This window comes from Rhea pennata, chromosome 1 (genome assembly GCF_028389875.1).
Source record: "Rhea pennata isolate bPtePen1 chromosome 1, bPtePen1.pri, whole genome shotgun sequence".
In the NCBI taxonomy this organism is placed as follows: domain Eukaryota; kingdom Metazoa; phylum Chordata; class Aves; order Rheiformes; family Rheidae; genus Rhea; species Rhea pennata.
The window spans coordinates 199,273,646-199,287,755 of record NC_084663.1 but is presented as its reverse complement, the minus strand read 5'-3'; the positions used below and the strand labels follow the sequence as shown (position 1 = coordinate 199,287,755).

General features: G+C 38.1%; 1 protein-coding gene across 1 annotated transcript in view; it reads right to left on the bottom strand.

Moving 5' to 3' along the window:
* Positions 1 to 705: 705 nt before the first annotated feature.
* ALKBH8 (alkB homolog 8, tRNA methyltransferase) overlaps positions 706 to 14,110 on the bottom strand; it is a 44,528-nt gene continuing 31,123 nt past the window's right edge. The window contains exons 8-11 of the mRNA XM_062577494.1: positions 12,188 to 12,342; positions 10,642 to 10,907; positions 2,452 to 2,601; positions 706 to 1,386 (exon numbers count right to left, since the gene is read on the bottom strand). Of these exons, the coding sequence (XP_062433478.1) occupies positions 817 to 1,386; positions 2,452 to 2,601; positions 10,642 to 10,907; positions 12,188 to 12,342 (1,141 nt within the window). The 3' untranslated portion in view covers positions 706 to 816. The remainder of the gene's footprint in view (positions 1,387 to 2,451; positions 2,602 to 10,641; positions 10,908 to 12,187; positions 12,343 to 14,110) is intronic.

Genomic DNA, 14,110 nt, shown 5'->3' with positions numbered 1-14,110 from the left:
TTCAGAAAGTCAGGCATTTAACAGAGTTGGTCAGAGTATTCCAGCCGGGCAACTATGTTACACTTCAGAGGAACTTTCAAACAGCACTTCATTTAAAAGCTTGAGAAATTCTGGGAGTTACAGCATGAACTGTGGTTATCTGAGTATCAAGGAAAGAAAAGGAACTGTGAAGTCCCCATTCACTTTCAGCTTTCCTTGAGAAAATAAGAAGGACTATGACCAAGAAAAGAGATTAAATTCCAAGCTGAAAGAGATTTATGACCCTCAACAGAGGCCAAAATAGGCCTTTTACTGGACTTTAGGCAATGACTGAGCTTTTTAGCCAGTCAAACTACTTTATATGCTATTGATTTTCTTCTCCCTGAACCACAGTTTCACACTGTGAACAGCTTTATCTTTGCCAGTTGCAATAATCAGACCAAATCAGGTCTCTATTCCAGTTAGCTGGTGGGTTGCAGGGAGGCCACTGCAGCTAACTGGTGTAAAAGAATGGAGAAACAGTCCCTTCTTCTTTGAAACTATTTACGCTGGGCCTAGCTGAATGCTGGTCTTACTGATTTCCATGGCCAGCATTCTACACACTCAATCCTTTTTCCTGTAATTCATTGAAGTAAAATAAACACTCTGCAGAGTTACTATCTGTGTTTGGCCATTATTTTGTTAACACATGTACACAGTGCTAGATACTGTTAATAATTCAGTTAATAAATTCAATCAATGTTTATTGTGCTATTTTAAAAGAGGCAGTAGCAGCAGAGTTCATTAAAAATACTTCCATCCAGTAAAACATTAGTTAACGGAGGAAGCAACACAGGCTTACAGCTTTTCCAGAACCACACACCAGTTTCCCTGATCATAGTAATTTTTTTGAATCCTCACACAATCCAAGGATCTGCATGCTGCCTCCAGTTCTCCTTCACAGAACACATGATAATAACGGTGGAAAATAGGGCTGAGTTCTTGCGATTCCTTAGAGCCAGCTGGAAATGACAGTGTATCAGCACTTTCCCCTTTCTTTTTAGTTTCAGTTTTCAGATGCCAGGGAACCAGCAGGTCTTGAGAGTGGAAGGAGGTTCGGTTAGTGTGAACAGGCAGTTTGGAGTCTGCTACTGACTTTGCATCACCGCCTTTGTCCTTAGAGTCATTAAAGAGTTGGTCAGAACTTGCTGAGTCTTGGCTGCTGTCATCAGGCATTTGATCACTTAGCAGTCCCCTGGCCATGTCAGTATTAATTTCCTCCTCCTTGCCTTTACTATCCTTCTTTTCCTTAAGATATTTAGACCTCTGTTTTTTGTATTCTTGTTCCATTGCCCAGACATAAATAAGTGCTGTTCCACCAGGTCTTAGAAGACGAGCTAATTCACGGATAGTAGCCAGTCTCCTCTCCTACGAAGGAAAAGTAAAAGTGTGAAGCTAGTATATAAACAGACATGCAGGTGAATGGAACCAGCAATGATTCTGTCTTACTGTCCTCCCAAAGTACAATAAATATAAGAAGATTTTTTTTTCCACTGTTCATTTTGGAGAGTGTCGTTTTCTCTCTGACATGTGTAAGTATGGAGTGCCATGCTCCACTAATGGCCAAGAAGTAGTAAGTAATTTATAATGTAGTCCATTTCTACACTCATGAGCCAAGCTATTTTCCTAGACATAGTTCTCTTTCCATTTGAAAATAGTGTTGACCAGGATTTCTGGATATGTCAGTCCAGTTGGAAATGACACAAAGTCTCTTCAAGAAAGTTGATCAACATCTAAAATCTCAGATTCAAATCTACAATACCTGATGATACAAACATACTCTAAATCCACAGTCAGAGGAGTCAGATTTATGGCTCAAATACAAGTCCTCTGACCACCCTCAACAAAGACATGGCATCTTTCTCCTGAATAGACTGCTTCCTACTTTTATATACAGCACGTCCAAACATGCTGTATTTCAGGTATGGATAACTTGTTACAACTACAACTTCCTGGGAGGATAAGCTTACACAGTCCAGATACATGGCAGACAAACAGGCAGCAATCCTGTTGTTCTTTGCAGATGGAAAATGAAGGCACAGAGGAAAAAAAAAATCATGACGTATTCAAGATCTGAGCCAGAAAGTAATACACCTCCTGATTCCCAAAACAAGCCCCTCCCTCCCCAATTTCATTAATTGTAAGCAGAACAAAAGGAAACATGAATTACCAGAAGGTCAAAGAGCCAGGAGGAGCAAGGATGCCTGACAAGGAGAGGAGGAATGTGCAGAGAATGTTTAAGAAGCAGCAGCAGTGCAACAGCTTAACTCTGCCCTGACAATTGGTTACACCAAATGAAGAACTCCTCTTTCCCCCCTTTTCTTCTCTTTTGGTTCCAAAAGCTAGCAGGATTTTTTATAATATTTGTAGCTGTCTGCAAAACTGCACAGCAATGTAACGGTACAGAGGAACACAGAGAGAGGGGTGACTTACTGCTGTTGAAAAATGGTGGATTACAGCAATAGAAATGCAGGCATCACAAGAACCACTCCGGATTGGCACCGACAGGGCATCACAGACAAAAGCCTGGAATTCTTTTTCTCCACAAATATCCACGAGGTTTTTGCTGCGATCACAGCCAATCTGTTACAGAAAGCATTTCATTAAACTTTTCATAAGAGGATAATTACAGGACTGGAAAAGGATTTTCAGTTGATACTTACAGTAATACAGTCATCTCAATCTCCTACTGAGGCAATACATTTTAGTTTAAAATGAAAATGAGAGAAAATAGCTTTAAATAAGATGAACATGTGATTCATGGATATGAACTTAAAAAAAATAATAATAATGCTTACTTAAAACTGAAAGATGGCAGATTGGGTATGAGATAGCTCTTTGTAGCATATGATTTTGAAACACTGTAAAGCAGAATAACTTTGAGACTAACCTTTCCCTAAGAAAGGGGCTCTTTAGGTATCCCTAAGACCAAAAAAAAAAAAAAAAAAAAAAAAAAAAAAAAAAAAACAGCAAAGGAAGAGGTGATCTTACCTAACTTCAGTATGTTCTTTTCCTTTCAGTTGCTGTTTGTAACCTGACAACATTTTAAGCAGCCAAATAGTGAACATACAAAACTGAATCTACAAGTGCAAACACCAATCTGGTGACTTTGGTGGTACCAGTGAAGTATCTGCAGTACAGCTTCACTAACCAGATTTTGTCACTTCAGTATAAGTAAGGAAGTACTCAGTCACAGTTCTTCACTCTCAAAAACACAACACACAGTTTAAACTAAAGCCAACACAGCTAAGTTTTCCAAGTCCAAATGATATGAACTACGGGAACCATTTCTCATAAAATGTTTTTTTTCCCCCTTCTGAACCTTCCTCAGTGTCCAAGTCAAAGATGGCAAGAAAAGGCATCAAGAAGAAATTTTTTATAGGCTTACATAAAAACAATACATCTAAATTGGTCAAGACCCTTCGGTAACAACAAACTGTGTGAGGCATGTCCCATCCATATTTTCAGATCTGCCATTAATTTTGAACAGAATATTCAAACCAAAGCCCTGCTACCAAGTTGTATTTCAAATCTGGCTTGCCTGAGAATACGAAATTTATTTTTGTTTTCAGTAATTGGCAAAAAGCAGATAGCAGAGAACAGATTCAGATTCCTAAATAATTATTGCTGACAGCGTTTCTTTTATCTGACATGCAAAGAATACTAAAAACATCCTTGATGGAAGAAGAATAGCAAACAACTTGCTCTTGTTAATCAACCCAGCAGCGATGACAGCATTGCTAAAATTAAAAATCTCTTTTGAAATGACTGATGAAAAACAATACATTTTCCATCATAACTTTTCACTTTATCAGTTCAAATTATTTCAGCTTTCAAATTTACAATCACAGCTTTGAAGAAAACCAAGATTTTGTTCCAGTCACATTTCCTGAGAGCTTCCAAGCAAGCTTCATTCTACCGAGGCCCCTGAGTTTTGGTCTGAAGTCCACAAAAACAGCACTAAAAATATTCACAGTCCTGCCCAAATATCTCAAAACAGACCTAAAAAAATCAGTTGTAGTACTGCTTTCCTTCCGTTTATTCCTTGGTCTCCTCTCTGAGTTTACTGAAGCACTGAGTAAATACTCATTATGACTAAAAGAGAACTTGGGTTTACTTAGCAGTAAACACAGATCTCTGTCACTTCACAATGGAAGCCAACTGGAGTGTACTTAGATCATTCTCATGATGGATTGGATTTAATTGACAGTCTGCATGTCAAAGATTCCACAGTTCATTTTACCAGCCTTTAACTACTTTTTCAATTAAGACATTAGCATTTAGTAATTTAATAAAAATCAAAGGACCAAATTCACTATTGGCAGAAAGCGGAGGAAGAAGAATACTCTCATTTTCCACTAACACAAGTTTGCTCAGAACACATCATTTTGGCCCTACACTTCTGTAGCACAAGTGAGCTGAATAAAGGAACTCAATCCTCCCCTCTTAAAATGACCTTGAAAAGGACTACACTGTATGTTGATGAAATTCAATGAACTGAGAATGAGAACAAAGGCATGACTGCCAGAATGTGAGGTCCTCATTTGCATCTAAATTGTATCATATAATTATGAAGTCAGGCTTACTTGTAATGTCATATTTATTAAAGTGAATCTACATCCAAGGCAAAAAGATTCCATCTTGCAATGAAAATAGAGATCTTCAAACGGAATGATTTGAATGCCAGCTGCTCTAAGGTATACCAGGCCTAGTATACCTTAAGTTCTTTTTAAGGCAAATATAATAGGTGCTGCATATTTATGCAAAAATACTAAATATAGGGCATCACCACAAGTCTGTTTGGTACTGCAGCTAAGCAAATTTAGCATCCTTACTAGAATTACCTCAGAATTTTATTTTTAAAGAGTTATAATCACTATGTGCCTGAATTTTATAGTTTACAAAAAAAAAAAAAAAATGTATTCATTCAAAATCAGTATATATTGGTTTCAATCTTTTAGAAAACTGTAAGCACTAGCTTATAGTATAAAGCAGCTAACTTCAGTGGTACAATGCAAGCTTACAGCTGGAAAGCCAGACTATCACTTTTATGAATATTTGTGGTATTTCTCAAAAGGAGAGAGATATCTCATTAAAAAAGATTCATAGCAGGACAGAGACTCAAACTCTACTTTTCTTCTGTCACTAGCTGATTTTTGCATGTTGAAGCATGATAAAGCTTTCGTATTGATGAAGCTTCATTTTCAGAGGTCTGCTTCTCAAGTTTCACTGATTTTACTTCAGGCAGCCATTCCCATGTCTTTCTGGCAGGTACCTTCATACCTTTCTTCACTGCTTTTCGTGATGGGCACAACAGCCTACAGAAGCTCCAGAGTGGACACTGACGCCTATTCGCTGGAACTCAGAATCTCCTTACGCTTTTTAGAGGGATTTTAGGCACTGGTTTCAGTTGCATCTGGATAAACATGGACTGCATCCAGCCCTTGTTTTAAACCAGAAACTCTGTCTTTGTATAAGCCACATTAGTTTTGAGGCCTGCAACTCTGCAAGTGGAACCATAGTGAAGACAAAACCTTGCAGAAGAGACATAGGTGTGTGGTCATTCCGATATATGAAACCCTCGATTTAGGGCACATTGAGAAACACAGATCTTTAGACAGATGAGAAAAGTAAGAAAAAAGATTAAGATGGGGAGAAGGGAGGGGAGAGAGAAATGTTAAATGTGCAATTTGCCTGAGTTTCCAGCAGCTCCATATTGGATTCCTGGGAATGAGATACCACAGGCAGAATCCCATCCTGATCCTCTGGGTTCCCAGCAACCTCACCTCCACTACTTCAGCCAGGAGTAGCTGCTTTTCAGTGGTAGCCAAAATAATTTTTATAAAATCTATTTAGTGCAGTGGTTTGGAATGGATCATTTGGGGTCAAAACATGCTAGACAGCTTACTTTTTAATGTTACTGCAATTCTGCAAAAGATAAATCCTCCTGTAAGCTTAAATAAAGACAGGTCAATATTGCCCACCATTATGTATTTTCTCTGTATGTTATCTCACTATAACTAACTCTACCTGGTAGAATTAGTTCATTTAAGTCTCTAGAAACCTGATTGATTCAGCTCATTAGAAACTGATGAAGAAAACTACATCTAATTCTGAAATGCAACCACCAAATGAAATTATTTGTTTCTCCAGAGAAACACCTCAGCTGTAACTAATAGCATGAGAGGCTCAAGGAACCAAATTACATTCCAGCAAGTATACACACATGTAGAAAAAGAGACAAGAGCACAGTCACAGCAAGAAAGAAAAATGTCCTTGCTCCAGTTGGTCTGAGTCAGGCCTTTAGCATTTCTTTCATGTACTGCTTTGTTTTTCCATTGCGCACAGTCAAGGCGCCTGTGGAAACAAAGTGCTGTGTCTAAAATAGGAAGTCCATTTCTCAATGACAAAGCATCAGAATTTATCTAGTAATTCACTGTTCTTTCTGGTCCTGTGTTCCTGCTGCCCAGTTCCTCCTGAGCAATCTTCAGCCCAAAATCTCGCATCATTTCAATGACTCCCGTTCACTGAGAGAAAAGGGCAAGAAAGGTTTCTCCACCTCCCCTCCAGTCACTAAAATGCACATTGAACTCGCTCCAGGTATACCTTTGCGAGTTAGTTCTGTCCTATCTGCTTTTACTTGCTACTAAGTCCCTTGAAAGGGCATCCGTTCTCAAGCAACATGGACCCAGTGCAACAAAAACACATCTGCCATTACACAACCAGCAGAAAATCTTCAACCCTCCCTCTTCCCTATCCCCTGGCAAAACCAACATTTATACAGTTCCCACTGATCCCAGTTTGTGATGGTAATGTAGAGAACAGAGAAGGAGATGCACATCTCTGCATCAGAATGCCTTACAAGTTAATGTCAAATACAAGCAACATTACTCATGCTGCTGAAGTTCATAAAATACATTGATATCTTTGGATGACAAACCAAATAGAAAAGAAATGTCTGTATTAAATCCAACCATTTGGACTCCTGCATTCCCATCAGTTTCTTCCTAGTTCCAGCATTCTGGCAGGTAGCAGAATCATTTCTTTATATGTACAGATCTATATTTATACATGAAGATCTACCTATGCATTTTCAGTCATTCGTTACTGGAATTCCCATCAATGCTTCATTTTAATTAAAAGTGTAAACCACAACACTGAAAGCCTGCAATGTCTTTCACTCACATCGTAGCTGTGTGTGGATATTGTACCTTCCTGTGGGGTTTCACAGATCACCACACCTATATGGACACTGGAAACTGGGAGACAGAGCTAAAGCTTATAAAAATTGATGAGACACATTGCAATGACATTGACAGGCTCTGGAATGAAGGCCCTATGGTGTTGGGGGTGACAGGAGAGGGGAGACAGGCAAGGCTGAAACGTACCAATTTCATAAAAATAAAAGTCCTGATACAGATATGAATATTAAGCTTGAAAACACATAAATAAAAACCGTCTAAATAATTCTACCAAATAAGGTTGGGGGATGGCAAAGAAGTCTGTGCAAAAAACTAAAACTATTTCTCTGGCTCTTTTGCGTTCATTCAAATAAACAAAAAAAAAAGCTGTGAGAGATAGGAAAAAAGGTAATCTCAGACTTTACTAGATTCCATTTTTCTCCAGACTTTGTCCAAACTACATCAGCCTTGGATTCCATCTCTTGCTCAAACATTCTTAACCTGATTTCTGAAATTGCTGTTCTTTATTGTGTGCGAATAATGCAGCCATTACAGCACTGACATTTTCATCAAGTGTGCCTGGCCTCATGCTCATTTCGTTGTCACACAACAACAGCCAAGCAGATAAGGCTGTATATAATCATCAAAAGACACTGAAGCAAATACAATAGCACAGGCTACTGCAGGGACATTTTCAGACAGATTAAAACTTCAGGAGAGCCACCTTAGCTTTGATCTACCACTACAGCTGCTACTTAAAGCATCCTGTCTAAAAATGTACAGAGCACATCATTTGCCTTCAGAAACTGCTTGCTTCAGGTCATTTTATCTAATTTTCAGTATCTCTGGGTAAAAATACTCCGAATTGCATAATTATACTGATAGTGCTCTATCCAAGCCCTAAATAACTCTTTATTTCTCCGCACTGCTTTATTTTGTCTTTCCCAGCAGGACCTAGGCTAAGAGCTCCAGTGCACTGTGCGTAGACTTATGAAAAGAGCCACAACAATTGTTTCGAAGCAAAGACTGCTGCAATGGCAAAGATTCTGCCTGGAGCTTCCCCCTGCTGAGTCAAGACGAGTAAATGGGAAACAAAACTAAAGAGCATTCCCCTTATCCCTACAATGCATCTCATATATAAAGCATATTCTGCAACTCCTCAACTTCAGATTCACATTCAATCCACAAAAATGGAATTAACACAATATGAGACATATGACAGATCCTTTCATTGAGCCTAAATAAGAACCTAGAAGGAACACAAAAAAGACAAAAACACTGCTGCTTTCTCCGTCAGATAAAGAGACTGGTTGAACCTGCTTGCTCATCGGACATACCGCCCCAATACAAAACCAAAGAGACTGGCTAGTGATAATCACTAGTGATAATACTGACACATTGCTAGCAGATGTTCTACAGTGCTTCTTAAAGAGCACTATGGCAAGGAAACAGAGGTAAAAATCCAGTAAAGAATGAATACATTCTGATTACTTATAAATCTGTATCTACTGACATCAGTGGATAAATAAAGAACTGACATGAGTCACTTTCACACTTACAGAAAGTGCAAACAGTTTAAAGTAGTATCTTGCTTCAAATTAAATAGTCATTACTGGTTGCTTTAGAAAAAGATGCACAAAAAGCATCAGGACACGTTCTCTAACAAGTTGACCAGATGAAAAATGTCTTGCCAAGTCCTGTCTGCTGGCACCTTCCATCAGGTCAAAGAATTGGGGTTTGATTTACTTACGAACAAAGTGCTCTTATGTCTCTTACCATAGTTTAATCCTTATGACTGTTGCTCAGTGCTTGGCTTCACTGGTATTTCGTGACTGTAAGTTTCATCGGGTAAATGGAACCAAACGGGTCACAAGTATCATGTTTCCTCAGTAGAAAACAGATTGCTGCAGAGTTTAATCTGCTCCCAAAATGTCAAATCCTCTTGGATTGTCTCACTGTCTTCACTAGCAGGTAACTCCTAAGATAGTAATGCAGAGGGGCTGGTTTTCATTTGATTGCCAGTAGAAGGTTCTTTCTCCTCCTCAACTGGTTAAATGTGGGCTCCAGAAAACAGAAAATGTTCCTGGGAGGTTCTGAACAGGCATTTTGTGGAGATTTTGGCTTAAAAGCCTACCACATACCTATACAAGCGCAATTTGCCATATCCACTATAGGACCAAGTGACCTACAGTATTCCCTGGAAAAAATTTTCCCTCTAGTTAGATTTTCTGTTTTTTCTTACAGGAAAGTCATCAGTCTGGAGTAAAAGACTGAAATGCATTTAGCATTAACAATTATTTTCAGGCTATAGCAGTCAGGCATAAGCATGCCTACTCATAAATCAGTTGGGTTTTGTCTAGCTTATATGAGCAGTAATGGAAATAAATGCATTACAAATAGAGACAGGGCTGTAAGTAACAACTTATATTTTATAGCTGAATATAAATAGCAGGATAGAAACTCCTGAAACAGATAAACAAGTCTGACTTTTGTTATTAATAATGAATGTTCTGTCACACACAGAAGTTTTCAAGCCTGATGGATTTCAAAGTGTTTCATAGTTCAAACACAGAAGAATCAGACAATTCTGAATAGGACACAGCAGACAGCACAATGCATACCTCTCAAGATGATTTTTTAGGGGTAAAAGGAACAACAAAAAGTTTGCCCCTCACTAAAAAGCCTTTGAAATATTTGCAATAAAAACAATCTCTTGATTTGTATCTGTATATGCCTCATGTCTCCAAAATGGGAAGGGAGAGGAGTAAACTGGGTTAAGTTTAGCAAGACAGGGATGAAAATGAGACATTAGCAAGAATTATGTCAAAACTGTGGAAAAGTGAGGAAAAGGAATAAGAACGGAAAAGGCCAGAAGTCTGTGCTGAAGTTAACATTCCTTCTTGAATCTTATATAGACCTATTTATTGAGCCTGCACACAGAGAGTCAGAGGTGGGATGGCCAAAAGTGACATGATTCACAAATGAGCCATACCACTAAGCCAAAGAGAGCTAAAAGAGGGTATGTGAAAAGAACTACTCTCTATGGAGATTTCAGGAATGTGTACAGTGCATCCCCCACCCACCAGCAAATGAAAAATCTGTTGGAAAGACTCATCAAACTATCCAACTATTATATCTTTCAGTAAGCTTCTTCACAAAAAAATGCCCAAAACATCCACCATATTTTTCCATCTACAACACCCATAAAATTTTTTTTTAATGTATTTTGACTTGCAAAGCAAAAGTGTTATTGAAAAAGAAAAGGGTAATGCACATAATCAGTGGATGTGGAAACCTAATGCAATCGGTAATTGATCCTGGATCAGCAGACAGTGCTTTCTGTTCTTGGCACTCCTCCCGCAACTAAAGCTCCAAAATACCACAACAGTATAATGGAATAAACATTAATAAAAAGAGAAAACAAATGACAGTAGCTACTTACCATGTACAAATCCTTGTTGATGCCTAGATATTTCCCATTACCACAACCAATATCAGCTACTATTGCCCCTTTTGGTAATGACATGAGAAACTCTACAATTTGGGGCCAAGGGCTGTGCCTGGTACTGCTGAAATGTGCTGCAATCTCTTCATACACCTTGTGTACATGTTCTTGTTCCAGTTTTGAGGCCTCCATCTCACTGAGGGGAAATGAAGGTTGCCCCTGTCTTTGCTGTCCTTTCTGGCTGTCACAGACAGATGGGTAAACTAGAGGTAGCAACAGATGTGCAAACAAGAAAAAGAAAAAATTTAAAGTCAATCCTTGTTGGTTAAACTTAACTAGCAAAAAAAAAAAAAAAAAAAAAAAAAGTGGAATCTTAAAATGCAACATATGCTTCATTCCTTCTTTACATTTTAAAAATTGAAATGTAGGTCAAACTGCAGAAATGTCTGATGACTTTAAAACAAGTGATCTGTTCATGCTTACTAGAAACCACTTACAAAGTGAGCTTTCAACGTGCTGCCCAATGTCAACAAGGGTTGTGCTTTCAAAACTGAGGCATTGCCACTAACATCAAAGATCATGACATCACTGCAATACAGCCTCTGAAATTCCAATTAAATTCTGTTCTGATGACAAAGAGATTTCATTTCCACCTGCAGCCACCTATTATTATCTGTACCGCCCTAAGCTACTTGCATGGCTCTGTCACTGCAGATCAGAGTGATTCTCATTTTCTAATGTTCTTATTTTTACAAAATTACAGTTCCTTTTGAATAAAAAGTATTTAAAACTGATGGTAACCTGAGGAACATTGGATACTTTCGTACTGTTAAGTTATTCTGGCACTTGAGGTCCCAATAAAACCCATGATCAGATTACTTGTCTACCTCTGAAGCAAGCCAAATGTCTTCCTGTATAGAGAAACTCCAGCAACCATATATGGATGCAACCAATTCAAGCCATATGGTATGGCTAAATTGAGTTCATTCGAGAAATGCTTCCAGGACTGCCAAAACTATGCAAAGGCATACACTGATTTGTAAAAGTTTCACAAAAAAGTTGCATCAAAAAAGGTAGTCAAGACCTAGATGGTATTCCAGCCTTTTTATCAGTCATAGATCCTTCCTCTCTGGGAGGAAAACAGACAGCATTCTGGATTACATTCACATGGGTATTTTTACATGGCATTCTGTTTGGCAGTTCCTATATCCACTTCTTATTTTTGAAGTCCAATAAACGATTGCCCAAACCCATTCTGTCCTACAAAGTTAAGCACAGTCATGCCACACAAAGTTGTGCTTGGAAACAACTTTGCTCTTCTTCTCATCACTCATCAACTCCCAAGTACTGCAATTTTATTTAAAGAGAAACAATACCCAGAAAGTTTTGTTCTTTGGCTGAATTTAAGGTTTCAGCTTCGGGGGTAAACAGTTGTTTTAAAAAATATTAGAATATATATTTTACACAGGGTTCAAAGCAATGCTTACATATTGGTTGTAAACAAATAACACTTTTGACTTAAAGATCACCTCATGACACTTACTGCAATTGCAAGGACTTTTCCTCACTTTCCTGAATGTAAATGATGTCCTTGTTTCCCTTCGATTTAATGTTAAATCTCCAACATCAGTAGTGATTGTTGCAACCTTCTGTCCAAGTTCAGATGCCTGAATGACATCGTATTTTCGGGGTGTAATCCTAATATAAAGTAACATAAAATAGAGAATAATTTTATTTGCATCAGAAAAAAGTTGATCTTTTTAAGAAGGTAATTCTTAAATAGTGTGACAAGTGTGATTACAACATGCTATTCAATGTACTGCTGCTTCTGAGCTTTCAACTTATTCAACTTCAGAGAAAGAAAAAAAAAAAAAAAAGAAGTGCTAACACATCAACCAATTAGGTTAATTAAAGAGATTCTTTATTTCCAAGGAATTACATTTCCTTTCCTTTCCTTGCCTGCCTTTCTTAAAGTTCTGTTGTTTATTTTTCGTGACTATCTGAAATATAATTGTTAAAGATAAAAATATACAAGTAAAATAGCAGCTATGGACATACAAGAATCACAAATGTAGCATTTTGGTGATAATGCTAAACTACACTGCAGACAATCTTTCCTGATCGTAATCTATCAATCAAGCAAACAGAGCAGAGCATCTTAAGTTACTTCTAGATTTGACACAGATTTTAATGGAAAACAAATACATTTCTGCAGGGATAAAATACAAAAAATTAAAGTGATTTGGAACTTTTCTGGGATGGCAGAAGTTTCAAATAATTTTGTGAAGATTTCCATTGCGAAAAGGTATCAAAAATGTGAATTTTGAATAGCTCTGCTGAAGATGACTCTCTCTTAAAGATGACAGGAGGAAAATGAGAAAGTAAAATAGGAACCTATGCAAAAGAGAAGAGATACATCTGCACCCACATGTGGTTTACCATCACTAGCACATATAAAGTAGATAGTCTTGGAACAAAAATTGAAATTCTTTAGGGAAATAGCTTAGCACTTCAAAGCTGTTACTGTCACACTAAAATGTTTCCTAACCTACTCACCAAGGAGATTAATGCAGAAACTTCCTCAAGACAAAGAGATCATCTCTCAGGAACTGGCCTCATAGCAAAACCCCTTCAGAATTGCTGACTTCAAAGCACTTGACTTTGAGTAGCACAAATTCACAGTTTAAAACTGACTTCCAGATCAGTTAGCCAAATTTAACCTTCACAGGTTGAGCGTATAAGGGAAAAGTGTCTTACATCTTTTACTAAAGCACAACATTCAGTTTCACGTCAAATTGCTATTGGAACTTTTCAGCAGGTCATGTGAAACTGCTCGTAAGTGCCTGTACTTAACCAGGAGGAACAATCTGCTTGCTGAGAAGGCTACCTGATCAGCATTCTAGTACTTCGTTGTATGCGATTTTCCCCTCACAAGTGAAGCTGATCTTTAATCCAGGCACAAGCAGAAAGAGTGTAGCACCTGCCTACAAATCAGGAAGTAACAGATTAATATTCTGTCTAAATCTTGCACAAAGAAGACGTGCAGCAGTTCTGAAGATGGAATCTCAAAGGCAGCCACAGGAAGGATGGGCTCTAATAAAAAATTGCCACGTCCCACAGCAGTTAAGGGAGCTATGATGAAATAAGGTGTGACTTCACCAAGACTTCCTCCACAAGTCCTGAGATTTTGCAGATTTTCCACTGGATTCTATTTTTACATCAAGTTCTTTTTGTTCTTGCAGCAAAAAGCTACGCATGCAAGAGCTAGTATCTTCAGAGAGAAGTCTTCTTTTTCAAGGTTCTCAACCTACATGATTTCCTTTAGCCTGTATTACAAAAAAGTCTCTAGATAAAGGATGGGCTGAAAACAGGGTTCTCAGTGGTAAAAAATAGAATGTTGCACATCATCTTGCTTGGCACAGAGTTGATTTACTGTTGCAGGGTCAGGAATGGTGGTTCGCCAGGT